The 27374-nt window shown below is 45.1% G+C and overlaps 1 protein-coding gene across 1 annotated transcript in view; it reads left to right on the top strand.

Annotated features, from left to right (window-relative positions):
- Ulk4 (unc-51 like kinase 4) overlaps positions 1-27374 on the top strand; it is a 480002-nt gene that overhangs the window by 50545 nt on the left and 402083 nt on the right. The window contains exon 17 of the mRNA XM_008849437.3: positions 3156-3234. Within this exon, the coding sequence (XP_008847659.1) occupies positions 3156-3234 (79 nt within the window). The remainder of the gene's footprint in view (positions 1-3155; positions 3235-27374) is intronic.

Here is a 27374-nt window from a genome sequence, read left to right as displayed (position 1 = left end):
TTTTTTGGTCTTTTTGAGACAGGGTCTCCCTGTAGCCCCAGCTGTCCTGGAACTCACTGTGTGGACCAGGCTGGCCGTGAACTCGTAGAGATCCACCTGCCTCTACTTCCTGAGTGCTGGAATTAAAGGTGTGCGCTAACACGCCCGGCCAGTTGATTGAGTTTTTGATAACATTTGATTTATAGTTGTGAAGCTGTAACATGCAGATGTTAATCCAGCCATGCCTTTGACAGGCATGGCTGTGGAGACCTGCAGCAGAACTGATTTTGTTGTGGTCACAGTTCACCAGTGGCTGTGTTAGTCAGCTTTTGCTGCTATGACAAATACCAAGCGTAACCCTTAGGAGGAAGCACTTATTTTGGCCTAGATTTAGAGGTTCCAGCAAATGTTCACTGGCCTTATTTTGGGCCTGTGGTAGAGACAGCACACTGGGTGGAGGGGGCCTGCTCACTCCATGGCGCCAGGAGGCAATGAGAAAGAGTAGAGCTTTCCCCATCTATGGACCCCCTTTCCCCAAGCCCTGCTGCTTAAAGGTCCATCACCTGCCACTGGTGCTGAGGGCTGGGGACCAAGTCTTCCCAGATGGGTTTTGGGGTAACAGTTTTAAGCTGTGACTTGTTTTTTTGGGGGTGGTAATTCTTGATTCACTGTCCTACCAAGTCTGTTTCAAAATGATCACCTTTTCTTCAGAGGTGGGATGCTGGTCATTGCAGGCAATTAGCACATGTTGATCTGTGGAGGCGGGATGCCATGTTTTCCCTGTGGCACTTCTGTGTCTGACTTGTTCCTTCATGAGTCCTGCAAAAGTTGATCCTAAGAAACTTAAAAATGGACCATACTAAGGGGACCAGAAAACAGTCAGCAGCAGCCAATGAGAGCACGCCTCACAGATGTTCACTTTCCCAGCTTTCAACGAAAACGTGTTTTAAAAAACTGTTCTTTAATGGTCTCATACATGGAACGCTCTTTGATCACATCCCCCCATTATCCTCTCTTATCCCCCTCCCCCTCCCCCTCCCACCAAACTCCTCAACAAACCCCTCCTCCTTTCATGTCTTCTTAAAAGAACTCTATATGTAGACCAGGCTGGCCTCCATTTCAGAGACCCACCTGCCTCTGCCCGAGGGCTGGGATTAGAGGTGTGTATGCCACCATGCCCAGCTGGAAAAAAAGACTTTAATAATGTCAATTTTCTACAGTAAATATTTTTTAAAATCACCCTGAAGTGTTTAGTAATTTATCATCCTCATTTTGTGGTGGATACTAAAGAAACATCTCATTAAAACCAATGTTCAGCTGTAGAAATAACTTTTATAAAATGAGCAGAATTTGGACTAATGACTTTTAATTAACCTTGGCAAACTCAGTGAACCATGTGCCTTTGTGAACTGGGCATTTGACCCTGATTCCTGAGAACCTCAATTCATTATCCCAAGATAATGAATGTGTGTGTGTGTGTATGTACTCTAGAATTAACAAACCTCTGAAAGGCAGCACATCTTCATTGAAAACAATGAAGATTGGGAAGAACACCTGACATTGTGTGTATGAGGTGTTTTAGGCTTAGGAATGAACAGGCAAGACTGTCTGATAAGGGCAGATCTAAATTTGTGGTTCCCCAAAATTGCTGTGGGAGAAATGATTTTTGAATAAAAGTCTGGGTAAGGCCTGACTGCAGCATGGTTCCAGGAGACACCTGGGGAACTGATATCCTCTGAGTTCAGACTCTTTTAACTAAACTTGAAGAGTCAGGTTGTTTTATTCATGTATTAACTGTAATGGGACATGGTTATGGCACATTTGTTAAAATAGAAGAGTATTCATAAGACTTCAGCTTTCAGAGTTTTCTGTTAGAGTGAATATAACATGTGCTCAGCTGTTGATATTATTTAGAAACTTTTTAGTTACTGACAAGTTCACCAGAGACGTAGTGAAATGTTTCTGTGCTCAGGTAGGAGTTTTGTTTTCCATTATTAAGACACAGCTGTTAATTTTGTCAGTGTGACATCTAGTATCACAGAGGACTTTGCTGTTCATGTTCCCTGAGCACGTGAGGGAGTTTATCTGGCTGTAGGAAAGGGGAATGTGGGTCTCCAATATGATGGGTTTTACTTCACTTCCTTTAAAAATTTCATTTAGTGTTCTCTCTCTGCTGCCAGTGCACTGCCATCATGGGCCGCATGCTCCCAGGAAGGGCCTGCCCCAGTTGGCTCTGCCCTAGTGCCATAGCGTCCCCACCTGGCTGAAGCTGACATCTGACAACATGAAGGAGCAAATTTACAAACTGGCCAGGAAAGGCCTGCCTCCCTCACAAATTGGTATGATCCTGAGGGGCTCACATGGTGTTACACATGTTCATTTTGTGACTGGAGTAAAATTTTGAGAATCCTTAAGTCCAAAGGACTTGCTCCTGATTTTCCTGAGACTCTCTACCATTTAATTAAGAAAGTAGTTGCTGTTCAAAAGCATCTTGAGAGGAACAGAAAGGATAAGGATCCTAAATTCCGCCTGATTTTGATAGGGAACAGAATTCACCCATTGGCTCCTTATTATAAAACTAAATGAGTCCTCCCACCCAATTGGGTCCACAACCTCTGCTCTTATGGCATAAATTTGTCTTGTGTACTGAAGCAATAAAATTGCTTTAAATAAAAAAAAATGTGTGTGTGTGTGTGTGTGTGTGTGTGTGTGTGTCTGTCTGTCTGTCTGTCTGTCTATATATATATGCCCGACGCCACGTGGGGGTCAGAGGAAACCTCCCACCCAACTGGAAATATTTGTTATCCAACACCTCTGCTCTTATGGCATAAATTTGTCTTGTGTACTGAAGCAATAAAATTGCTTTAAATAAAAAAAATGTGTGTGTGTGTGTGTGTGTGTGTGTGTGTCTGTCTGTCTGTCTGTCTGTCTACATATGCATGCCCCAGGACACGTGGAGGTCAGAGGACAACTTGCAGGAGTCTGTTCTCTCCTTCCACTCTCTGAGTTCCAAGTTGTCAAGCTTAGCAGCGGGTGCCTTTACCTCCTGAGCCATCTCGCTGGCCCCACTTCACCTTCTTATGTCTAACACGTGTCATCATGTAGTGTGGCTGGCAGGGCCTGGCTGACCTGTTGGTCCCTGACTGCACTTCAGAGCCTGTATTCTCTCTCCTCAGACGGTCCAAGGTTGCTCGAGTGATTGGTTTGCTGGCCTCACACACAGCGGAGCTTCAGGAAAATGTACCTGTTATTGAGGTAATTTCCTTTAATTACTCATATGTTATGCATGGCAGAAAAGATTGTTTTGATTTTGCAATTTAGAGCATACAGCTTTCATTGGCCCACGAATGATTGTTCTTGGTGGCACTGTTGCAGTTTGCAAGACAAGGACTTTGATGCCTTCCCAGATTTCAACTCAATCACAGTTGTTCCTGTTTAACATGGGCTTTTGTTAGAGGTCTGTGGAGAGAGTTACTAGATGAGTTTAAAGCATGGCTCATAATTCAGTTTCCTTTTCACCTTAGTTTGGTATTTGCATCCTTGTCACATGGGCAAGTGTTTCCTGAGTGACCCTGGTATTTAAAGGTCATTCATGTACTGAAGTTGTTTTCTAATATCAGCCTCCCCTTTTTTGAGGTGCTAGGGATCAAGCCCAGGACACCAACTTTCTAGGTAAGCCCTGGTATTGGAAAGGTTTTTATTTAGTTAACCAGAAGCTCCAGGTCTTGTGAGGTGAGTGCAGCCCTTGCACTGCCTACACCAGCATCCTGGAAAGTCCTGGAATATGGGAGACCTTTCTACCTCTCCTGCTAATGTGAAGTCACTTCATTGGTGATAGGTCCTTTGGTCTGGGAGAGCCCTGGGTCCATAGTTGTTATTACTAAGGTCTTTAAGGGGAAGTTGGGGTCAAGAGATGGTTTTGAGGGGAGGAAGCTGAGGGCTTTAGGAGGGGCTCTTTAGCCAGTGGAACTTTCTGTGGTGATAGAAATACCCAGTGAGAGACTGAGGGAAGTGAAGGAATGAACTCTGCCATGTGGGGGAGGGACATTCCCGCAGGGTGAGCAGTGATGCTGAAGGGTTACAGGTGGAGAAGCTTCAGGAACCATGACTAACTTGCACATGGGTGCTGCAGATCCAGACTCAGGTCCTCATACTTGTGGGGCAGGCACAAGTACTGGGTAAGGCTGAGCATGCTCTGTGCCTGCTCACTGGGGACATGCCGTGAATATGGCCACACACTGGGAAACTTACATACCAGCCACCAGCTGCTCACCAAGCCAGGCATGTGTGCTGCAAGCTGGAAGGCTGTGTCTGCAGGCCAGCCATCTCCAATGTGGGAGAGACTGACTGTATGTGGTGCGTATGTCTGCTATAGCTCCACGCTCTCCATCAGAAAGAAATAGCGTATACTTAGCTTTCTGCTAAACTACTCTGAAGGTAAGCATGCTTATAATGACTAAATTTTACTGGATAATGGGAAGTTTAGCAATATGTTGAAACTGTGCTAGGTACACCTTTTTAGTGTCATTTGTGTGTGTGTGTGTGAGTGTGTGTGGTATGTGTGTTTAGTGTGAGAGTGTGTGTAGTATGTGTGTGTCGAAGTGGTGTATGGTATGTGTATTTGGAGTGTATGTGCATGTATGGAGCGTGTGTGTGTGTGTGTGTGTGTGTGGTATGTGTGTTTAGTGTGAGAGTGTGTGTAGTATGTGTGTGTCGAAGTGGTGTATGGTATGTGTATTTGGAGTGTATGTGCATGTATGGAGCGTGTGTGTGTGTGTGTGTGTGTGTGGTATGTGTGTTTAGTGTGAGAGTGTGTGTAGTATGTGTGTGTCGAAGTGGTGTATGGTATGTGTATTTGGAGTGTATGTGCATGTATGGAGCGTGTGTGTGTGTGTGTGTGTGTGTGGTATGTGTGTTTAGTGTGAGAGTGTGTGTAGTATGTGTGTGTCTAAGTGGTGTATGGTATGTGTATTTGGAGTGTATGTGCATGTATGGAGCGTGTGTGTGTGTGTGTGTGTGTGTGGTATGTGTGTTTAGTGTGAGAGTGTGTGTAGTATGTGTGTGTCTAAGTGGTGTATGGTATGTGTATTTGGAGTGTATGTGCATGTATGGAGCGTGTGTGTGTGTGTGTGTGTGTGTGGTATGTGTGTTTGGTGTGAGAATGTGTGTACTGTGTGTGTAGTATGTGTATGTCTAAGCGGTGTATGGTATGTGTGTTTGGAGTGTGTGTCCATGTGTGGTGTGTGTGTGTGTGTGTGTGTGTGTGTGTGTGTACACATGCACTGGGGATTGAGCTCAGCCATTGTGTTGCTCCTCAGTGCCTCTAATGTCATTTTAAATTTTACTTCTCATAGCACTGATACTACTTTGTTGTTAGTGTTTTGCTGTGACTATTTTAGACACCACTAGAGGGCAGCCAAACACTGAGAAAGAGTTGTAAGTTGACCCATTTCTCTTGAAGCTTCTGAAAGGAGCAGACTGTGAGGCTTAGCAGGTCTGGGGGCCGAGTTTCACCTCTTTTTTTTTTTTTAAATAGTTTTTGGAAGTTTGTGCTAAATACTGGGCACCATCACATTGGTGATAGTTTTCGTTTGGGGTTAATGAGATTAATGTAAGCCATGCCAGCCTTTCTAGAACCATGCAGACCCATCCTCCTGTGTGGGGTTTCAGGGAAGCCCCCTGGTGAACCTGAGGTTCAGAATCCTGAGACCAGGCTTCTGTGAAACTCACAGCTGGGTACTTGGAGATACTTTTTCAGTAAATGATTATTAAAATTTCAAATGTGAGATGAATCTTCATTTCTTTAGTAGTTTTACTGCTCGTGTCAGGTGCTCAGCCATGCTGAAGGATTCAAGGAATGATTAAAAGAATGATAGAACAGCCAGGTATGGTGGTGCACGCTGTTAGTCCCTGCACTCGGGAGACAGAGGCAGGTGAACCTCTGTGAGTTCGAGGCCAGCTGGAACAACAGGGAGACCCTGTCTCAAAAAGACCAACAACAAAAAAACATTATGGTGCAGTGATTTGCTGGAAAGAGAAGAAGCCAAGGAGAATGTCTGCTTTGTTCTCCTGACATGCTGAGTTTCTTTATTTTATCTTGTCATGCCTGCAGAAAAGAACTGGTCAGAGTCTCTTGTATGCATTTAGAAGCATTCTTTTTGGAGGTCACAGATGGCCAAAATGTAGAGAACAAGAGTCTACAGAGTGTGGGTCCTTGGACAGGACTTCTTTATTAAACTCCATCCACCCAGGGCTCAGGGACCATTGCAGAAGAGGGGGAGGAAAGATTGTAAGAGCCAGGGAGGAGGTGCATGACCATACGGCTCCTGGGCCCTTGCTCATATGAACCTACAGCAATGGTGTCAGCACGCACAAGGCCCATGCAAACTCAAGCAGACAAAAACCCAACACAGAACTGTGGAAATGGGCATCAGGCCCCAGTCTTTGTTGAAGCAGCTGATTACTGCTGGGTGAGGAAGAGCTGATCTTCTTAAAGGGAGGGACTCTAGATAGGCTGACTAGACCTCAGTGGATGAATTTGCACTGAGGAACATCTGGGGACATTAATGACATGCTAGGCCTTAACACGATGACAGAATGTATGAATTCCAGTGGGGGGGGCCTGTGGGCGCGTGCCAATGTAGAAGGGGGTATAAAGTCATTTAAGAGGTTTTGTATGAAATACATAAAAATTCAATAAAATTTTGTTAAAAAGAAGCATTTTGGGGGGATTTCTTTCTCTTTTCCATGGAAAAAAATGTAGCTATTTAAGACATTTATGAACATTTAATCACTGAAGTGTAGCAGCTTTAGAAACTTCCTGGTGAGTGGTACATGCATTTAATCTCAGTTAGTTAGATACTGAATATATTGGACTCATGAATTTCTAGAACCGAAGAGAATAACATATTCTGTGTTAATCCTTTCATTAAGTTTTCCCATTTTGTTCTTTTTTAAAAAATACTTATTATTTATTTATTTTTAATTTTATTAATTATTTTTATTTTATGTGTATGTGTGTATTGCCAGCATGTAGGTAAGTGCACACATGTTGTGCAATGCCCGTAGAGGTCAGAAGAGGCTGTTGGATCCCCTGGGACTGGGGTTACGGTCAGTTGTTAGCTGCCATGTGGGTGCTGGGATTCAAACCCAGTTCTTCTGCAAGAACAGCCAGTGTTCTTAACCGCTGAGCCATCTCTCCAGCCCCTTATTTATTATTTTTATTTTATGTGTATGTGTTATGCCTGCATGTAAGTAAGGGCACCCATGTCATACAATGTTGGCGGAGGACAGGAGAGGCTGTTGGATCCCCTGGAACTGGAGTTACAGACAGTTGTTAGCTACCATGTGGGTGCTGGGATTTGAGCCCGGATCTTCTGCAAGAACAGTCAATGTTCTTAACCACTGAGCCATCTCTGCTTTTTTTTTTTTTAAAGATTTATTTTGAGTTGTTTATATGTGTGTCTTTGGGTATGGGCATATTGCTAAAATTACTTCTGGGAGGCATAAACAATGTCTGCTCCTTTCTCCCTTGGTCACTAGAACAAACCAAGGTGTGATTTCTCCAAACTGAGTCTGGGAAACCATTGAGTTTATTGGGCTTGCTTGTGGAGCAATGGATGAGGGTTTACTTACAGGAGTGTGGCTGCTCCCCTCCTAAGGCCTCACTAGAAAGTCTTCATCTAAGTGTGGATGGTGACTACCCCACAGCAGCACAAAATGGTGAGAGAGCCTCTCCTTGGTGTCCTCAGTTTTTATATCATTAGCCTTTTGCCCTCATGCAACTAGGGCCCACTGACTGGCTGGTCAGGAGGTGTGGGTGACTCTCCCTGCCCCTCCTTAGTTGTGGAGCATAATAGTCAACAAACTTAGCTGTGATCCTAGGCATGGAGGTGCAACCAAGCTTGGAACGATGGCGTCTGTCCGTGTTCTTTCTGAGGACATTCCTGTGCAACAGAGCACATGATACCGGTACTCTCAAAGGAAGTACTCACAGGTACTTATGAGGAAGTGTAATCCCTTGGAACTGAAGTTAAAGGTGCTTGTGAGTCACCTGATATAGGTGCTGGGAACCAAAGTTCAGTCCTCTGGAAGAACAGCTGATGCCCTTAACCACTGGGCCATCCCTCTAGCCTGTTGCACTCCTTTGGTGCCAGTTATGGTCTATGTCACTGGCACATACTGTAATTGACACGTATGGATCCTTGGTTTGAGTCAAGTTTAGTTTTGAGGTGCTAAGGTAGAGGTATGGAGGAGCTCTTAGTAGTTGGTACTGGTATGGCCCCTTGTCTCACTGAGAGAGGTGTGTGATGTCTGGGTATCTCACTGACAGAGTGCCAGTTTCAGATGTCCACAGTCTTGTTACAAATGTTCCCATACTCTTTCAGTTAATCATTTTAACATTGATTGATTATTACTGTCTAGATGCGTTAGTCCTGGAGGGCTGCAAAATGGTAACTTTTTCATTCAGTAATTCCTTTTCCTTACATAGTTGGAAGTTTTTCTTACAGAGGAGCTTTCCTTGGGCAATGAATTGATCAATCTATGTAATTTACAAAGCAGGATAAATGCTCCACTCTTTGCACTTGCAGGCCAACTTTTCAAATAATGAGTTGGCACCTTAGTTATCTCTATGATGTCTATTTGCATTTTCTTATAAAGAACTTATGGACAGGGACTGGAGAGATGGCTCAGTGGTTAAGAGCACTGGCTGCTCTTGCAGAAGGCCTGGATTCAGTTCCCAGTACCCACATGGCGGCTCAAAACCATCCATAACTCCAGTTCCAGAGGATCCAGTGCCTTTTCCTAGCCTCTGCAGGCACCAGACATGCAGGTAGTTAGATACATACATGCAGGCAAAACACATGTAAAATAAAAATATTTTTAAAACGACTTACAGATGGATGTGTATAATATTGTATGGTCCCTTTTGGCCAATAGTCTTTCTGATGCTCAGATCATCTGTTGGACCTCCTTAAGGTTGCTGCTTTGTTCCTTTGGCATGGCCTTGTCCTGGCTCTGACAGCAGCTGGTTCTCTGGTCACAGGACTTCACAGGCCTTCCTTGGCAATCAGCTGCTCCTGGCTCCATTAGGGGCCTTGTTTACTTCCCTTGGAAACAGCTTTGAGAATGTACAATCTGGGTAGGGCTGCTCATTGTCACTGGGGTTGTTACTCTAGAAAATTTCAGAAATCCAGAAATTGTAGCTCAGAAATATTTCTAAAACAGAAAATTAGGAGTTCACATTGGTATTTCCAGCTCAAATTTAAAAGTAATTTTCTTTTTAACCTTTCTGACTTAAAAAATTTAATTTTCTCCTCATGAGCTAAAATCTTGTCTTATTAGTGGCATTATAATGACAGACTGTCCTTAACATATACTTTAGAATCATAGTTTTTTAAAAATACATGCTGGGTGTGGTGGCCCACACCTTTAATCCCAGCACTCGGCAAAACAGGCAGGCACATCTCTGTGAGTTCTAGGCCAGCCTGGTCTACATAATAAGTTCCAGGACAGCTGGGGCTACAGGGAGACCCTGTCTCAAAAAAGACCTAAAAAAGTATAAAAATATCTATCCTCAGGCCTCTTTGGGTAAGTCTATAGCGCAGCTCTCCGCGCTGGGACTCCCTAAGCGACATTCACCCTTCCATCCCCCCCCCTCGCCTTTCTATACTCCTAGTTTGGGCCCTGTGCCATTCCTAGTCTTGGGGTCCCAGACACCTGGGGAACCAATACTGCTTCCTGACCCTTCTCACCCAGAGTAACTCAGTCCCTCTCTTGGGCTCCAGGAGCACCACCTCTGGTCCTGGCCCCGCCCTCACCTCTCTCTGCTTCCCTGGGCCTGCACCACTGGCTAACTCTCCTAGCCTGCACTACTATCCTCAGGCCTCTTGGGGCTTTATTTCTATCACCATTATGATTCAGAGTTACATCTGAATGTTCTCTGTTTGACTTGTTTTTAGGTGCTTTTGGGGCTTAGCACGTTTGGAATTACATTGTATTTTCCTTTTGGTGTATCGATTCTAATTCTGCTGATTGCATAAGCCTATGCCTGTGATCCCAGTACTTGAGAAACAGAGGCAGGAAGATTGTGAGTTCGAGACCAGTCTGGCCCACACAGTGAGATGCTTTCTCAAAAAAAGCACAAAACAAAATAACAAAACACAAAACAAAAAAAAAATGAACTGTTTATTGAAGTACTAAAGTATATTGAAAGCTGTGTAAAACACAAACATACGCTTAATGAATTGCCACTAATTCATTCAGGGAACTATCGCTGGGTCAAGAATGTTGTGTAGAACATTGCCCATGTGCCAGGAGACCCCATGCCTCTCCCTCCAGTGCTCCTCCTCTTTCCACAGAGGCAGTTACAGCACTGCTTCTAATGCTGTGATCATTTTTCCTGCTTACCTAATATTCAAACTGTGATCGCTTTGCCTGCTTACCTAGTATTCTGTTTGGTTTCCTTCTTCCATATCATTTGTGGACTGGATGCTTATCACTGTGCCCCTGAAGCTCGTTTTCATTATGTAAACATCTTATCTCTGGTGGCAGATACTGTTGGACTGTTGGAAGTCTCACACTCCTAGAGTGACCTGGGCTTTCTTCCAGGTGGGTGTAGGACTAGAGCAGGGAGACAGCCCTGTGTAGGCCACACCTACATTCCAGTTGTGGGTAAACTAGAATGTGTGAAACATAAATATGCTGCTTAATGAACTGGATAATGGGAGAAGTTACTAAAATTAACTCACCCTGGCATTTTTTTTTAGAAGGATCTCTATATAGCCTATGTTTTCATACTGTCTAATGTCTCCTTGCTAAGATTTCTTTTATACCTTTCCATCATTTTTGCCTCCTGGCATTGATGCCTTGAAAGATTATATAAGCTTGGGATTATTTGACCCATGAAAGAGAAGCTCAGTGCTCTTTATGCAAATTAACACCTGGTAGTGTAGAATCACATTAGATAGTTACCAATTTGTATTTAATTTTTCATAATCATGGAAGCTGAATTTGGCAGTATGGTCTTTGTGGGCATGATTATATAATTTATCATCTGTATCTATTGCTGGGTAGATTATATTAGCAAAATTACTAAAATTAACTCACCCTGGCAGCTTTTAGAAGGAATTCTATTTAGCATATGTTTCATAATGCACTTGCTAATATTTCTTTTACAGTTGCTCACCATTTTTTTTTCTGCCTCCTGGGTTTGCTTTCCTTGTGTGTTCAATCTGTTTGGATTGTAGAATGTTCCGGACTCTGGATTCATCTGTTTTTCTTGATATCATTAATCTTGTTCCTTTAGTCCCTAAATTTTGTATATTCTTCAGTTCAGTCTAGGTGGGTTAAGATTACATGCAGACTGGCTTTTGTTTTGTGAGGATGTCACAGACAGGGCTGAGGCTTAGCATCTTAGTGCACAGGAAGCACAGCGCTTCAGCCTTCCCGTCCTGGCCTTCAATAATTTGATTAAAGCTGACTTTCAAGTCTGCACCAACATAAGGAAGCATCCTTTCCTCTTCAGGGCTGCCTCACCTATCATTTCACACATACCAGAGGACAATCTGAAGGTCCTGTGGATTTTGGGCTCCCCTGCTTCAACCTTTTTCTAGATTGAAATATACAGTTGTAGTGCAGAAAATGCTAATGATTGTATTAACCGCCAGTAATCACAATGCATGTTGCTCTCCATTTTCAGTACATTACCAATTCACTAAGTCCATTGTGTTATAAAATGTTTTTATTGGCATTATTGTCTTGAGATTAATTTAATTTTGAAATTTTATGTACTAGCAGTTAAAATTTTTGAGATTTTCATACAATATAATTTGATGGTATTTAAATCCCCATATATATATATGTATATATATATATATATATATAATAAGACCTACAGAGTCTAATTTGTGTCCCCAAATGTCCTTCAGTATGAGTCCATCCACTGGAGCCTGGTTAACCTACACCTACCAAGAGTCACACACTTGAAAGAAACTGTACCCGAAACCATCGGTTGCCAGTATTTCCTCAGTTTGGGTTGAGGTTTCTTACCCACTTTCCCATGTCTGTGCTGGGATTTTGTCTGACACGAGCTTACGTAGGACTTGTGCATGCTGTCACTATTGCTTTGAGTTCATATGAGTAACTGACCAGCTGTCTGGAAAGTTGTTTCCTTGTGTTCATCTACCTCCTCAGACTCTTACAATCTTACCACCCCCTCTTCTGAAATGGTCCCTGAGCCCTGGGAGGCAGAAGTTTGAGATAGGTGTCCTGTTCAGGAATGAACAGTCTACAGCATCTTATTCTCTGCACTTTGGTCAGTTGTGGGTTTCTGTGTTAGTCACACCATCCGCTGCATAAGGAGCTGCTTCTGTGAGAGTTGAGAGGCATTAATCACAGCAAGTCTGGGGGACTGCTCAGATCTGCGCCATTACTAGTTTTTTTGTGGGATAATCACAGTTTGCAATATGGTTGCTCAACAGAGTGAACTGAGCTACAAGCCTGATGACCTGAGTTCAATTCCCAGAACCCACATGGTAGAAAGGAAGAACCAGCTCCCATGGGTTTTCTGCTGACTTGCACAGATGTGCATGTGCATGCACACACACACACATACACCCATATACACAGACATGATAAAGAAATGTGAAGAAAAAAAAATGAAATCCCTCAAGATGACTGGCTTCAGAGCATAGACACTGTCATGTGACGTCCTTCAGAACTGGTTTGATTGCTGTGAAGTGGGTGGATGCCTGGCAGTTTGAGGCATCTGGATCCTATTTAGCTCTCTGATCATTGTGTCCTTTTGGACTGCCAGATGTGGGATGTGATGGACTGTAGAGGCAATTGCTAATGCTCCTCCTGTTTTGTCTGTTATTAACTGACTGTTGTTTTGAGACATGGTCTCATAGTGCAATCTGACTTTAAACTGGTCATGTAGCTGATATTGGCTTTGAGCTCTTGGTCCTGTTTTAAGGTTGTATATGGTAGTCTCCGGGCTCTTGCTCAACACTAAGTTGCACAGTGCAGTGGCCCCACTCTCTCTGGTGTCCCTGGCATCTTGAGTTCGTAGTCTTCATGGTCCTGCCTAATTTTCAGCTTGGATTCTTTCGGAGGAATGGACGGGACGTGTTACATTTTGGGGAAATGTCTGCATTTCATGTATACACGTGGACCTGGTTTCTCTACAGTTTTTCCATGTAGTATTTATTATGATCTTGTAAATATTCTAATTATGAAAACACATTCTTCTAACTATGGCAGTATGTAGTTGTATACATATTCTGAAAATCTTCCATTAGCAAAAACAGAAAAGACATTTGGAAGTACAGGGTAAGATGTGAGAGAAAGACTTGAAAATTCACAGCCAAATACACAACAAAGGGAAGAAAAGTCTCAGAAAGTCAGGGACCAAAATACAGCATGGTAAGACATGATAGTGGCCTGGGATGGTCTGGGACAGTGGTTCTCGCTGTTATAGTTTTGAGGCTTTGAATACTCTGAGAAGTCAGGGCCTGAGATGCACCTGAGGCCGTTTGTTGGACCTGAGGCCATTGAAGCAGCTCAAATTCCAGCCTTCAGCCTCAGCCTCCTGGGTGCTGACTTATAGGCATGTGATACTGTACCTGGCTGAGCTAAGACTCTTGTAGAGCTGTCCCCTTGAAGTCTCATGAGCTGAACAAAAACTCAGCAGCTGGAGACAGAGTCTGTGTATGGTTTCTATAGACATCCCCTACTTTGTGGTTTTTATGCTTAAAAGCCCTGTGTTTTCACTGCTCGGGGTTGCAGTACAGCGGCCGAGACTGTGTCCCCAACCGGTTGGCTCCAATAAAGCGCTCCTTTTTACTGAGACTCAGTATCTGAGTGGTCAATTTGGGGAATTTTACAGGCCCTGAACATACAGACCCACTAAAGAAGCTCCAATTTTGAACCTGGGCACTCAGCTCATTTGTGAGAATGTGAAGAGGCTAAATTGACACATAGGGGCCTCAAACAGCCTGAAGACTGTCTTGTGACCCAGCCTGGGCTGTTGTAAGTAACCCTCCTCTACACAGCCTCCTTTGAGTTCAACAACAAGGTCAGACCTTATCCTTCCTTGGCTCAAAACACACTTCCATTGACCTTGGAGTAACAGCAAATTCTAGAACTCTCCATGATGTAGCCTCAGTCTACTCTCTGACTTTGTATCTTGTTGCTTTGTCCCTCACTCTCAGTTCTACTAGCTGAGTCTTGCTTTCTCTTGCTCACACCAGGCACATTCCCACCTTAGGGCTTGGCCCTGATGCTTCTTTGCCTTGGACCAATATTCCAATCAGCATCACTTTATTCCATCTTCTGTTCGTATCCACGAGGATGCTCCTGGTCTATATTCATTAAGATTATGACTCGCCCCAACTTTTGCCCTCTATTTTCTGAATGCAGTCTGAGGCGAGCACAAAGAGATAGCACTTAAACTCATTTCATGAGGCAGGATGCTTCTCTGCTCAGGAAGCCAGCTTGTACTTTCTTGTGCCCCCACTGTCATCACAGGGATAGTGAGAAGCAGCAGAACTTTGAACCCAGCTGGCTTCGGGTCACCAGCCACTCACCTGATGGGGTAGTCAGCAGCGCTAAGGTTGATGAAGAAGTCCCAGGACCAGTCAGTCATCTCCAGGAGATCCCGCATGCTCTGCAGATAGGTGGACAAGAGGCTGGCTCCCCCCCAGATCGTGGCCATCCTCCAGGGGGTGACACGGACATTGTCGTATTGCCTGGCGAACTGGACCACTTGCCGATGCAGGTAATTGGAGCGCTTTTCCCAGGAGAGAAAGGGGGTCAATTAGCAGCCCAAAGAATATCAGCCCCCAGGCTCTCTGCCACCCTCTCCTCTCTTGGTCCCTCCCTTCCCAGTAGTTAGTGCATCTGATCATGGCAGAACTGGCCTTCACTGATGTGGGCCCGCAGCATTTTCTGCACTCAATATTCAAGCTTTTAGTCTGTTTTGCATTCTCAATAGTACTGGAATGTAGACTCCCTGGGCCCACCTTTGAGTGAGCAGATTCCTGGATTTGGGATGATAGAGCCTAGAGTTCTACATCTTAAATGATGACTCATGCATGTCATCTGAGGGTACCAGGCTAAAGAACCATGGGCCAGTCTAAATTTTGTGGGTCATTAGGGGATGGAGTTTCTGTATTCTGCCCTTCAAAACTATTCCCCACCTCCCCTCAATTGTCAGGGGGTGGCACAGATGACCTTGTATCTTGTCACTCTGCCCCTCCCTCTGTTTCACTCTGTGAGCCTTGGTTTCTCTGGCCCTCACCAGGCACATTCTCAGCTTAGGGCTTGGCCTTGGCTCTTCTCTGCTTTGAATCACTTTTCCACAGCATCATTTGCTTCATCTTCTATTCTTATCCATAAGGATGCTCCTGGCCTTTTTCATTAAGATGGTAACTCACGAAGTTTTTATTTTATTTTACTTTATTTTATTTTATTTATTTATTTTTTTCGGAGCTGAGGACCAAACCCAAGGCCTTGTGCTTGCTAGGCAAGCGCTCTACCACTGAGCTAAATCCCCAACCCCTCAATGGGCATTTTAATTGCTGGATAAAAAGGCTCAACAATGTGAACATGTCAGTTTCTAATATTTCTAATACATTCATGTACAAATGTTAATTTCAATACCAATAAGAATCCTAATCTTTTTCCATTACTTTTTGGGTAGCCCAAGAGACAAATTTGTTGAAAGTGATAAAGCAGGAGTTGAATGATCATATTTTGGTATAGAATAAAGTGAAGCATTCTGGGTCTGTGGCTTGTGCAGAGACCTGAAGTGACCCAAAGTTCTTGTTGTTGGGGGAATCCCATCTTGGAGTCACTTTTACATCAAATCAAATGTCTTACATTGGATTTTTTAAAATAGGAATTCTTTATTTTGTTTATTATTTTTATTTTATGTGTATGAATGTATTGCCTGCATGTATGTGAGTGCACCTGTGTTGTGTCAAGCAGTGCCGCGGAGGTCAAAGAGGGCTTCGGATTCCTCTGGAACTAGAGTTAAGGATGGCTCGTAGCTGCCATGTGGGTGCTGGGAATCAAACCCGGGTCCTCTGCAAGAGCAGTCAGTGCTCTTAACCGCTGAGCCATCTCTCCAGCCTGGAATTCTTTATTTTAAAAAAATTTTATTGGCCTGTGTTGTATAAGAAAGCAGGTTGAGCAGGGGCCAGGGGAGCAAGCCAGTAAGCAGCACTCCCTCATGGTCTGCCTCCAGGTTCCTGCCCTGAGTTCCTACCTTAGGTTCCTTCAGTAACAAACTGTAACCTGGGAGATGTAAGCTAAACAAACCCTTTCCTCCCCAAGTTGGTACTGGACAGAGTATTTTGTCACAGCATTGGAGAAACAAACTAGAATAAAGTGTATGATTATATTGCCTGCATGTATGTAAGTGTACCCGTGTCATGCAGTGCCACAGAGGTTAGAAGAGGGCTTCAGATTCCCCTGGAACTGGAGTTAAGGACGGCTCATAGCCGCCATGTGGGTGCTGGGAATCAAACCTGGGTCCTCTGCAAGAGCAGTCAGTGCTCTTAAGTACTAAGCTATCTCTCTAGCCCCCAAATTTTGTTATTTTGTTTTATGTGTATGAGTGTTTTGCTTACATGTATGTAAGTGTACCACATGTATGCAGTGTCCATGGAGGCTAGAGGAGGGTGTCAGAGCCCCTGGACCTGGAGTCACAGATGGTTGTTAGCTACCATGTGGTTCCCGAGAACCAAATTCCAGTCCTCTGCAAGAGCAGCCAGTGCTCTTAAGCACTTAACCCATCTCTCCAGTCTATTGGTGCTAGGAACTGAACTCTGGTCCTCTGCAAGAGCAGTCAGTGCTCTTAGGTACTAAGCTATCTCTCTAGCCCCCAAATTTTGTTATTTTGTTTTATGTGTATGAGTGTTTTGCTTACATGTATGTAAGTGTACCACATGTATGCAGTGTCCATGGAGGCTTAGAGGAGGGTGTCAGAGCCCCTGGACCTGGAGTCACAGATGGTTGTTGGCTACCATGTGGCTCCCGAGAACCAAATCCCAGTCCTCTGCAAGAGCAGCCAGTGCTCTTAAGCACTTACCCATCTCTCCAGTCTGCACTGAACAAAAGAGACACTTTCTACTTTCTCATGGTAGTATTCATTTAATTTCTCATCTGATGTCTTGGAGAACAGTTTTAGCTTCTGTATTTGTTGCTACCTGTCTCCACCCTCAACAGTGGGGTTACAGGTGTGCCCACAGCCAGACTGATTTTTTTTACAGGATGCTGGAGATTCAAACTCAGGTCTTCATGCTTGTACAGCAAGCACTCTGTCCCTCTGTCCCACTGAACCATCTCTCTGGCCCAGGTTTTGTTTCTTTATGTGAGCTTCCTCCATTCCAAGGAAAATATGGATCATGCTTTCCTTTTATGAATCTATGTTATATCAACTTAATTCTGAGTCTCAGTTGGGATGCTAGGAAGATAGAAGTAGAATTCTGCAACCTTGACAGCGTAATTTGTTGACTTTGATTTTGGTCAAATGACCTCTAAAGTCTTAGTTTCTTCATCTGAAATAGGGTTACCTAGTGAGTTATGATAAGAAACAATGAAGTTATGATGCACCTAATAAATGCTGACATCTTGTTGTTTGAGACAGGATCTCACTATGAAGCCCAGGCTGGCCTTGAACTCACAGAGATCCACCTGCCTCTGCCTCCCGAGTGCTGGGACTACAGGCGTGCGCCACTACACCCGGCTTGGAGGTCCCACTTTTAAGAACATGGTGATGTGACACTGGTGATATAGAGCAGGCCCACCTGTGATACTGGCCATAGGGTGTCTGTGCTGCCATTTCTGTACTGTTACGGCATCCAGAACACCCTGCTTTAATAACAGGACGGAGGGAGCTTGGCTTCATCAGAAAACATTTTGTATGGTGGCAAAGGTGTACTTTGTTCCATGTGTTAAACATGTATCATTAGGGCTAGCGAGATGGCTTGGGGGTAAAGGAGCTTGTTGCCAGTGCTGAGGACCTGAGTTCAGTCCCCGAGACCTGCATGGTGGAAGGAGAGGACTGACTCCTGAAAGTTGTTTGCTGGCCCCCACATGCATGCTATGGCATATGCACTCCTTAAAATAAATGTAGAAATAATAAAAGCATGTGTCATCTACACCCCATAGTGCCTGGAGCCTGTACCTCTGGCTCAGTTTCCCCTCCTGGCAATGGTTTTCCTCTTCAGATCCTGTGTGCTGGTTAGTGGGCAATGGGGAGGGTAGAAAGTGCTTCTGTGTCTCTTTCCTGTGTAGTCACAGGTAGTCCTGGCCACAAGGGTCCTGAACTGGTATAAAGTACCTGATTTAAACAGCAGTGCTGTTGCTGTGGAAACGAGCTCCATGCTGGGGAGGTCTCTGCAGACTGGCAGGCTGTCTCTGTACTCCTTCACTCAGCCATGCCATGGTGGGTTCACTGCTCGATGCCCCCCAAGAAGGGGGTCAAAGCCAGTCTGCTTATATGGACACAACATGGGTACATCATCCTTGGTGATCCCCACATTTTTTTGGAGTTTTTTTTTTTTTTTAATCTCTTTGAGCCGGGGTCTCCCTGTAGCTCCAGCTGGCCTGGAACTCGATAGAGATCCACCTGCCTCTGCTTCCTGAGTGCTGGGTTTTTTAGAGTATAGAAGGGGTCGAATTCTTGTAACTGGAGTTAAGGACAGGGTTTAATCACCATGTGGGTGCTGGAAACAGAATGGGTATTCTGGAAGAGCAGTAAGTCCTCTCAACTGCTGAATCATCTCTCTAGCTCCCTAACATTATCTTTAAAATCTTAAGAAATTGTTTTATTTGTGTATGTATGTGGGTGTGGATGTGGAGGTCAGAGGACACCCTGTGAGAGTTGGTTCTTTCCTTCCACCACATGAATCCTAGGGACCAAACTCAGGTCATCAAATTTGGCAGCAAGCTTTTCCCCACGGAGCCATCTCACTGGTGCTTTTTTAACTTGAGTAAAATTGACTGAAATTAATATGATAAGAGCAATGAACTGGGAAGTCTTAAGGGAGTATTACTCCAGATCAAGATGCTGTTTTATCAGTTAGGTGGAGTGCACATAACAAGGGTTCCCTCTGTGGCTAGCAAGAAAGGGTGATCATAGGTTCAGGCAAACACTGCCCACTTTCCTGGTGTGAGTGTCTCATGAGATGATGAGCCTTGAGAAAGGGAGCCTTGGCAGAGGGGGACATATAGTCACTGCTTCTGCAGACTGTAAGGTCAGAGGAGACTGTTCAGCAATGGTGACTATGTAGGGGTGCTCTATAGGGGGCCATACACTTACCCTGGGCTGCTAGTGATGGTGGACTTGTTCTTGCCTCTTGGTCCATGGGTAGTGTGTATGTGGGTAGTTTTGGGACCCCAAGGGAACTGTTCCGATGATGGAACTAGCCCACGCTTGGGGAGCAGGCATGTCTGCTCCATACCTGGAGTATGGTCTATCCCCTGGAGGACATAGCACTGCCAGAGGACTCTGGTGCATTAGCCTGCCACCTGCTGGCCAGTGGGAGCCACTGCAGAGCTCTGGTTGGCTTCAGTTCTCTGGGTTAGACTCTTAACAGTGGCAGTAACTGGGTCAGTTTGGTGAGCAGAGGCCCAAGCAAGCTGCTGAGTGCAGTCCCAGTTTCTTCCCTGGTCTGTGTGCTGCCCTTGTTCAAGGGCTCACGGAGTCAGCCCGGGTACCTGGTGAAGGATGCTGACCAGGTCTGCTCTTCCAGCTGACCGTTGCTGCCCTCTGGTGACCACTTGTGTGAATTACCAGTCTTTAATTTGCTCTCTTTTTCAGGTCTCTCCATAGGCATCCCATTTACTTATTTACTTAAGTATATTCAAATACAGTTTTGTTCAGGTTTCTGACCTACTGTCCAGCCTATAAGTTACTGCCACTGAGGTGGTGTTCTAGTTTCTTTCAGTTGCTGTGACAAAACCCTCTGACCAATAACCAACTTTGGGAGGAAAGAGTTTATTCAGCTTACATCTCCTGGGTCACAGTTCATCAGGGAGCCCAAGGTAGGAACTCAGGGCAGGAACCTGGAGACAGGAGCTGAAGCACAGGCCATGGAGGAGCATTGCTCCCTTAACCCAGGTGTGTCAGGTTGACAGCAAAAGCTACCCAGCACAGCTCGTATGGCCCCATTCCTTAGTCCATTTATGTCTGATGTAAATGTAGATTTGTTCTGAAGTTCTGTGTCAGGCTTTCCTTTCCCCACTGTCCTGGGCTCCCTATGTGGGGAGCACAGAAACCTGACCTTTGCTCTCTGCTGATGCTGGCATACCATGAAGATCTCTCTGTGACCAGTCCTGTGTCTTTTCCTGAGAGAAAAGAGCACAAAGTCTATGCAGTCATGGGTGTGGAGGGAGAGAGGGAGGGAGGGAGAGAGGGAGGAGGGAAGAAGCAACTGAGCCATGGGAGCAGATGCCATGAAAGTCTCAGCCATCCACACAGGCTCTGAAGAATTTTCTTGGCTTGGTCTTGTTAATACCACTCTCCTTGAGAAACTTGGTGGGTGCTGAAATCCACCCAGCTCCTATGCATGCTAGGCAAGCACCCTGCTTGGGAGCTGTGTCCCCGCCCGTGCACACACTGTTCCTATTTTACACTGAAATGCTGCCACACCATCCCCTGTTACAGCAGCACCCAGTACAGGGTGGGTGGGTCACCCTCCATTTTATTCCAGAGTCATTCACAGAGAGATTCAGTCTCAGGGAGGGCCTGGCAACAAACTAGGAGCTGCTTTTCAGATGGAGAAGAGTTATGGAGGGAAGATGGGTAAGGCCTGTGCTGGGCTCCCATAGAATCCCTGTTGTCCATGGAAGGTTCCAGTAGCACTGGTTCCCTGTATCTTGGGACCCAGCTGGCAAAAGCAGCCTGCACTTCAGCTGGGGCATCCTCTAGAACCCTCTCACTGGCTCCTCTCAAAACTGACAGCTTCACCAATGACCAGTAAAGGGATGGAGCCCTCTCTGACCCAAAGGGACACTCCCATTGTTGGACCTCCTTTTTCAAGGTGAGTAACAGAAACAACTTCCCTCACTTTAGAAGACTCTCTTATACACCAGGCCTCCAGTCTCCCAGGATCACTGCCAGTGTGGCAGACTAGGAAGTCTTTTAGAGTCTGTTTCTTACCCTCTGGCACATGATACAGGGTTCTATTTGCTGAGTCCAGTTAGTGGAATGTTACCAACATGATGAGAAAGTTTGATGTCCTGTGCATAATCAGGATGGTCAGGGTCCTGTGCACAGGCACAGCAAGAGCCCTGACAACCAGGTAGCCACGAAGTTCACTGTGTCTCCCACTGTGAGATCAAGATGGTCAGGGTCCTTCTGGGCAGGTGCAGCAGGGAACCTGGCAGAGGCTGCCATGAAGTTCACTGTCCGTGTGTCCCACTGTCATCTCTGGCCCATACAGGCTGCCCTCCTCAGAGCTCTTCAAGCATGCTGGTGCCCAACTCCCTGCAACTAGGGTATGTCTCCAGGACCACTTCTGCAGGGTGTTTGGGAGGGTGACAGTCAGGCTGTACTCTGGTGTTATCCCAGCATTCTTCAGGGGGGCGATGCCACTGTGCTGGCCCACTGAGCCCTGCTGCAATGATGCCCAGCCCTGACATCACCCAGTGGCTGCGGCATCTTTTATACTCATGCTGTAAGATGCACCCGATGAGACACTCCCAGGGTGGGGCCTGGCTGTCTACAGTTTTGTGAATTTTCAGTGATTCTGATATGTGCATTAAAATGAAAGAAGCACCTGGCAGATAGAGTTTTCAGGATCCAAGCACTCTGACCTCAGGTGCTGGAAACCATGCTCAGCTGGCCAGCCTGGACTACTGGGTGGCTCAGTCAGTCCCTGATGTAGCAAGAGAGGTATTGTGAGTGTGGGGTGTGCATTTGTGCTGAGGCCTGATTTGATACTCCGGGGAAAATTTCCCACTGCTCTATTAAATACCAAGGGTTTCTTGATGTCCTTTCCTGCAGGCTGGCACAGTCCTTTTCATGCATCTTGGGGTCCTGTCTTTATGTGAGTTCTCTGTTTGGTAGCACATTGTAGGCAGGAACTGGGGTTTGCGTCTTCCTTTTCTAAAGGTCATTTCAAGGTCACCAAGAGTTGCCGCATGTTCCTGAGTTTTCCAAGAACGTGCCTGTACTCCTAGTTTCTTATTCTCTGTTTTTTTTTTTTCTATCTCACTTTGGTCTTTGAAGTTTCTTAGTTTTTTTTTTTTGTCAATTATAACTCTATCAACTTTAACATTAAAAAAAATTTCAGTAGGAAAATATTTAGTGCATCTTGCCTGCCATCCACCAGAAGCAGACAAAGGAATCTTAACACACAGGATTATCACTATGCAGTTTTTAAAAAAATATTATATTTATTATTTTTATTTTATATGTATGAGTGTATTGCCTACATGTAGGTAAGTGCACCTGCATCATGCAATGTCCGCGGAGGACAGAAGAGGATGCTGGGTCTCCTGGAACTGGGGTTATGGACTGTTGTTAGCTGCCATGTGGGTGCTGGGATTTAAACCCAGGTCTTCTGAAAGAACAACCAGTGTTCTTAACCGCTGAGCCATCTCTCCACTATACAGTTAAAAAATTTCTTTATTATATTTATTTATCTTATTGTGTTATGTAAAAATGTCATAGATATAGGTTTAAGGGGACTCTGAGATGGATTGTTGGAAGAAATTTATTATGTGTTATTAATGCCATGTACACACAGACAGGTAGACAGCAGTATGCTGGGGGCTCTGAAGAGAGTTCAGGCCCCAGCACCAGAGACAGATATCTCATACATACAGACTGCATGGTGGGGGCTCTGAGGAGAGGAAATCAGGGTCCATAGACAGAAGTGGGGTCTCATACCTTCCTGAGGATGGGGGAGGTTTCATAGTACAAGCCTACAGCCAGGCTCTCTGGTTCCCAGGTAGGAGGCAGGGAGAGGGTGGGGAGCAGGATGTGTGCCCCCAAACCTCCTTTGATATAAACTCCCTTCCCCACATGAGACACCCTGGCACCCTTAAATCTGTTAGCTAGAGACCTATAGAGGATGTCTTAGTGGGTCCCTGTGTGAATCTCTGAGAAGGGAGGGGCTGCTGTGGGTACTGTGGCCTGAGCAGCTGCTGGATCCCAGCATTACATTCTTACTTGTATGTGCATGAGCATGTGTGGCATGACACATATTTGAGGTCAGAGGACAACTTGGGAGAGTTAGTTTTCTCTTTCTACCATGTGGGACCTGGGAATCAAACTTAGGTTATCAGGCTTGGTGGCAGGCATTTTTACCTGTTTGGCCCTCTTACTGGCCTAGTATGCAGGGCTTTCTTTCTTTCTTTTATTCCTTTGGTCTTTTTGAGACAGGGTCTCCCTGTAGCCTCAGCTGTCCTGGAACTATGTGGACCAGGCTGACCTCGAACTTGCCTCTGCCTCCAAAGTGCTGGGATTAAAGGCATGTGCTACCACGCCCAGCTCTTTCTTTCTTTTTTTTAAAAAAATATTTATTTTGTGAATAATAGTGTTTTGCCTGCATGCATGTATGTGTACTACATGAGTTCAGTACCTGCAGAGACCAAAAGAGGGCATTGGGTTCCCTGGAACTGGAGTTACAGGTGGTTGTTAGCCACCATGTGGGTGCTGGGAACTGAACTCAAGTCCTCTGCAAGAGCGGCCAGTGCTCTTAATCAGTGAGCCATAGCTCCAGCCCAGGATGCATTCTTTAAAAAAGAATACTTTTAGCTGGGCGCCTTTAATCCCAGCACTCGTAGGCAGAGGCAGGCGGATCTCTGTGAGTTCAAGGCCAGCCTGGTCTACATAGTGAGTTCCAGGACAGCTGGGGCTACAGGGAGACCCTGTCTCAAAAAGACCAAAAAGAAAAAAAAAAGAATACTTTTTTTGAGCAGTTTTAGGTTCATGGTAAAATGAAATGTACAGAGCTGTCCTCTGCCCTCCTATCCCCACTCGATGCACAGCCACACTTCCCTCAACATCCTGCACCAGAGTGGACTGTGTGTCACTAGCTAAGTGACTCTGCTTTGACATTGTCACCTAGCACTCACACTTTACATACAGGATGATTCACTCTTATTGTTTACATTGCTGTGGTTTGAATGTGTCCCTCTCCCCTCAAGCAGAAACTTAATCCCCAGTACATCGGTGGGGAGGTGGAACTAGTGGGAGGGGATGAATGGTGCTTTTGCTAATGTGAGAATGCTAGTGTGGGTGTGCTTGGTGCCCCCTTCTCTCTCACTAGTCTTTGATCTCCTGTTTTTCATCATGGGATGATGCGGCACGGAGCCCTCAGCAATTGAAACCCCTGTGACTTTGAACTTCCCATGCTCTAGAACTGTATGAAGTAAGTCTCTGTGAATCATTCACTCTATGGTATTCCGTCACAGCTGCACAACACAGGCTGGAACTTTCACTGTTTGGCTTTAGACAAGCATTAGACAACCTGCATCCACTGTGTGAAATCATGTAGAGATTTTACTGCCTAAGCACCTCCCTGAGTTTCGCTTGTTAACTTCCTCTGTCCTAAGCCCCTGGCCACCACAGCTGCCCATAAAACTCTATGGTGTTGCCCTTTCTTGACGTGAGATTCAGTGATCTTTTAATGCTCTGCTTTTAGAATGATGCTGCTTTGCAACCCTACATCAGATCTATGACATGTGGGTGATTATACAAGCAGTGTGAAGTGTTTTTTTTATTAGTTGTGTGTGTGTATGTGTGTACATGTGTGGGGGTTGGAGGACAACTTTCAAGAGTCGGTTTTCTCCTTCCATCCTGGGATCTTGGGATTGAGCATCAGGTCCTCAGGTTTGCTCTACAAGTGCTTTTATCCACTGAGCCAACTCAGTGGTCCATGAAGGGTATTTATCAGAACTCCAAGAGAAGGTTTGAAGCCACTGGAATACAGCAGCTCCAGAGGCTCTGGAGGCTAGGACTGCCTTGGAATCTTGGTGGGGTGATTGCTGGTCTAATTCTTAAGACAGAGCCCAAGCTTGGAGTGTGATCCTGCTCTTGACTCTGGACTGTGGGAGGAAAGAGGAAGGATGCTTCTGAGAGGAGCCAGGGACGCTTTCCAGCTTTGTATTTCCAAGGACCAAAACCTGTTTGACATCCTAAAGACTATGGCCGATGCCACAAAGGAAAGGGTTTTATCCGAAAAGGAGGCAGACAGGCTGAGTGACTGGTGACCAAAAGAATGGTAGATTTCTCTTGCAGTTGGCATTTGTTGACTTAACAGGCTGATGGTTCATGTCCTTAGTGTGTTTGAGCTTGCAAACATATATGAAAGACCGTGTGAGCAATCTGCCTCTGTATTTACATCTCCTGTCAGTTTATTGTTCTTGATGGATGGACTTCACCAATTGGGTTGTCTGTTTGCACCCGGAACTCAGTATGCAAGTGATGAGACAGCATTTCTCACCTCTGCTTCCTTATTTAGTTTTAGTAGTTAGAGGTCAACGACAGATGTGAATTTCAGTGCACTTGCTCAGTTAGCATGTGGAGAGTTCCAGAGCATGAGCAACTTTGCTGTCCAGATAACACCAAAACTGCTTCTTATACACAGCCTGCCAAGGACATTTCCAGTTATAAAATGTCGAGCAGAATTCGGTTCTCCTCTGGTGGTGTTACTTCCCTGTTCCCGCACCACTACCATCCCCCTTCTCTGTCCAGGGTGTTTGTCTTCTTTCTTGACCAAACCCTTGAAGAAATGATGGTCTGAAGTTTCAGGTCTATTGAGTGAGTTTTTTCCTTGCTAAGACTAAATCAGATATAAAAGATCCAAAGGAATTTAAGAGTTCACACAAAGACACAAGATGACATGAACCTAAAATTTAATATAAATAAAATAGATGATGGATGGAAAGGGGTGAAAATGAGGAGGCATTCAGCAACCCCTTTTTACATGCCAGCTCTGTGCAGGACACTGGAAGTGCTGCTCTGTAGAGAAGGCCCAGACACAGTGGGGTCAGCTGGAATCCCCTCTTCACCTGAGCTACGGAACATCTCTTATTGCAGGGTTTGGGGAGTATAACTGGACAGCGTATGATTTTGAAGATGATGTTGCTGGAATAATTCCTGCCTCTGTCTCCCACTGGGATGTGTGGAATAGGGCTTAAAATAGTTCCCTCAGCCAGGAATACGCTGACCACAGCTGGGAACACCCCATCCTTTCTGACTTTGGAGTTGAAAGCATTATTTTTAAGGTTTTATTTTTTAAAAATTTAAGAAATATTTATTTTTATTTGTACGAGTGTATTGCCTGCATGTATGTGAGTGCACATGTGTCGTGCAATGCCGCAGAGGTCAGAAGAGGACTTCAGCGTCCCCTGGAACTGGAGTTAAAGATGGTTCATAGCCACCATGTGGGTGCTGGGAATTGAACCCGGGTCCTCTGCAAGAGCAAGTCAGTATTCACCGCTGAGCCATCTCTCCAGCCCCTAGGTTTTATTTTTAAAAAGGGTATATGTGCGTGTCTGTTTCTGGGCATGAGCATGTGACTATAGTGCCCACAGAGGCTAGAAGAGGGCATTGGATCTCCTGGAACTGGAGTTACAAGGTTGCAAGCTGTTCAGTGTGGATGCTAGGAACTGAGTTTGAGTCTTCTGCAAGAGTAGTAAGTACTCCTAACCTCTGAGCCATCTCTCCAGCCCCTGAATGCAGTTTTGATTTAGTTGCTGACCACATACGTGTTAACATTGACATTTAACAGCTGTGGTTGGAATGTGAGGAGTAGCACGTTGTTTCTGAGCAGTATCAGATTTATAGCTGCAGCACTCCCAAGCCTTCACTATCTTCCTAACATCACCCACCTGTCATTTGGCCTTTTACTTGAGAGACTCAGTCTGGGGCAGATGAGAGTGATGTATGCATGCTTGAGCTTAGGATGCCAGTCGGCTGACCTCAGGTACAGCCAGAGGACCAGGCTTTGCTCATCATATCTATTAGAAGACGATTTTGATTTCAATCTTAAATTATTATGAACACTTGAAGTGTTCAGCCAACCAGTCATGCCCAGGGTTGCATAATAGTTTCCATTAGGTCAGTAGGCGATGGCACAGCTACTCCTTTAAGGATGTTGATGTTGGAAATGAGACAAATACCTTGCTTTCTTTTACTTAGGATTCTCAAAAAATTCACACAGTAGTAGTACAATACCCAAATATCTACTCTAATTTTTGCTATCTTTAAATTTAAATGTTAGAAAGTGTCCTGGTTTCCTTCATGTTGCTGTGATGAAACACTTGGACCAAAAGCAACTTAAGGGAGGAAAGGGCTTATTTGACTTCTACTTCCAGGTCATAGTCTATCACTAAGGGAAGTCAGGGCAGGAACTCAAGCAGGAACTTGA

The sequence above is a fragment of the Nannospalax galili genome, unplaced genomic scaffold (genome assembly GCF_000622305.1).
Source record: "Nannospalax galili isolate Female #2095 unplaced genomic scaffold, S.galili_v1.0 scaffold443, whole genome shotgun sequence".
In the NCBI taxonomy this organism is placed as follows: domain Eukaryota; kingdom Metazoa; phylum Chordata; class Mammalia; order Rodentia; family Spalacidae; genus Nannospalax; species Nannospalax galili.
The sequence above is the reverse complement of the archived record's forward strand: the minus strand, read 5'-3'. Positions and strand labels throughout refer to the sequence as shown.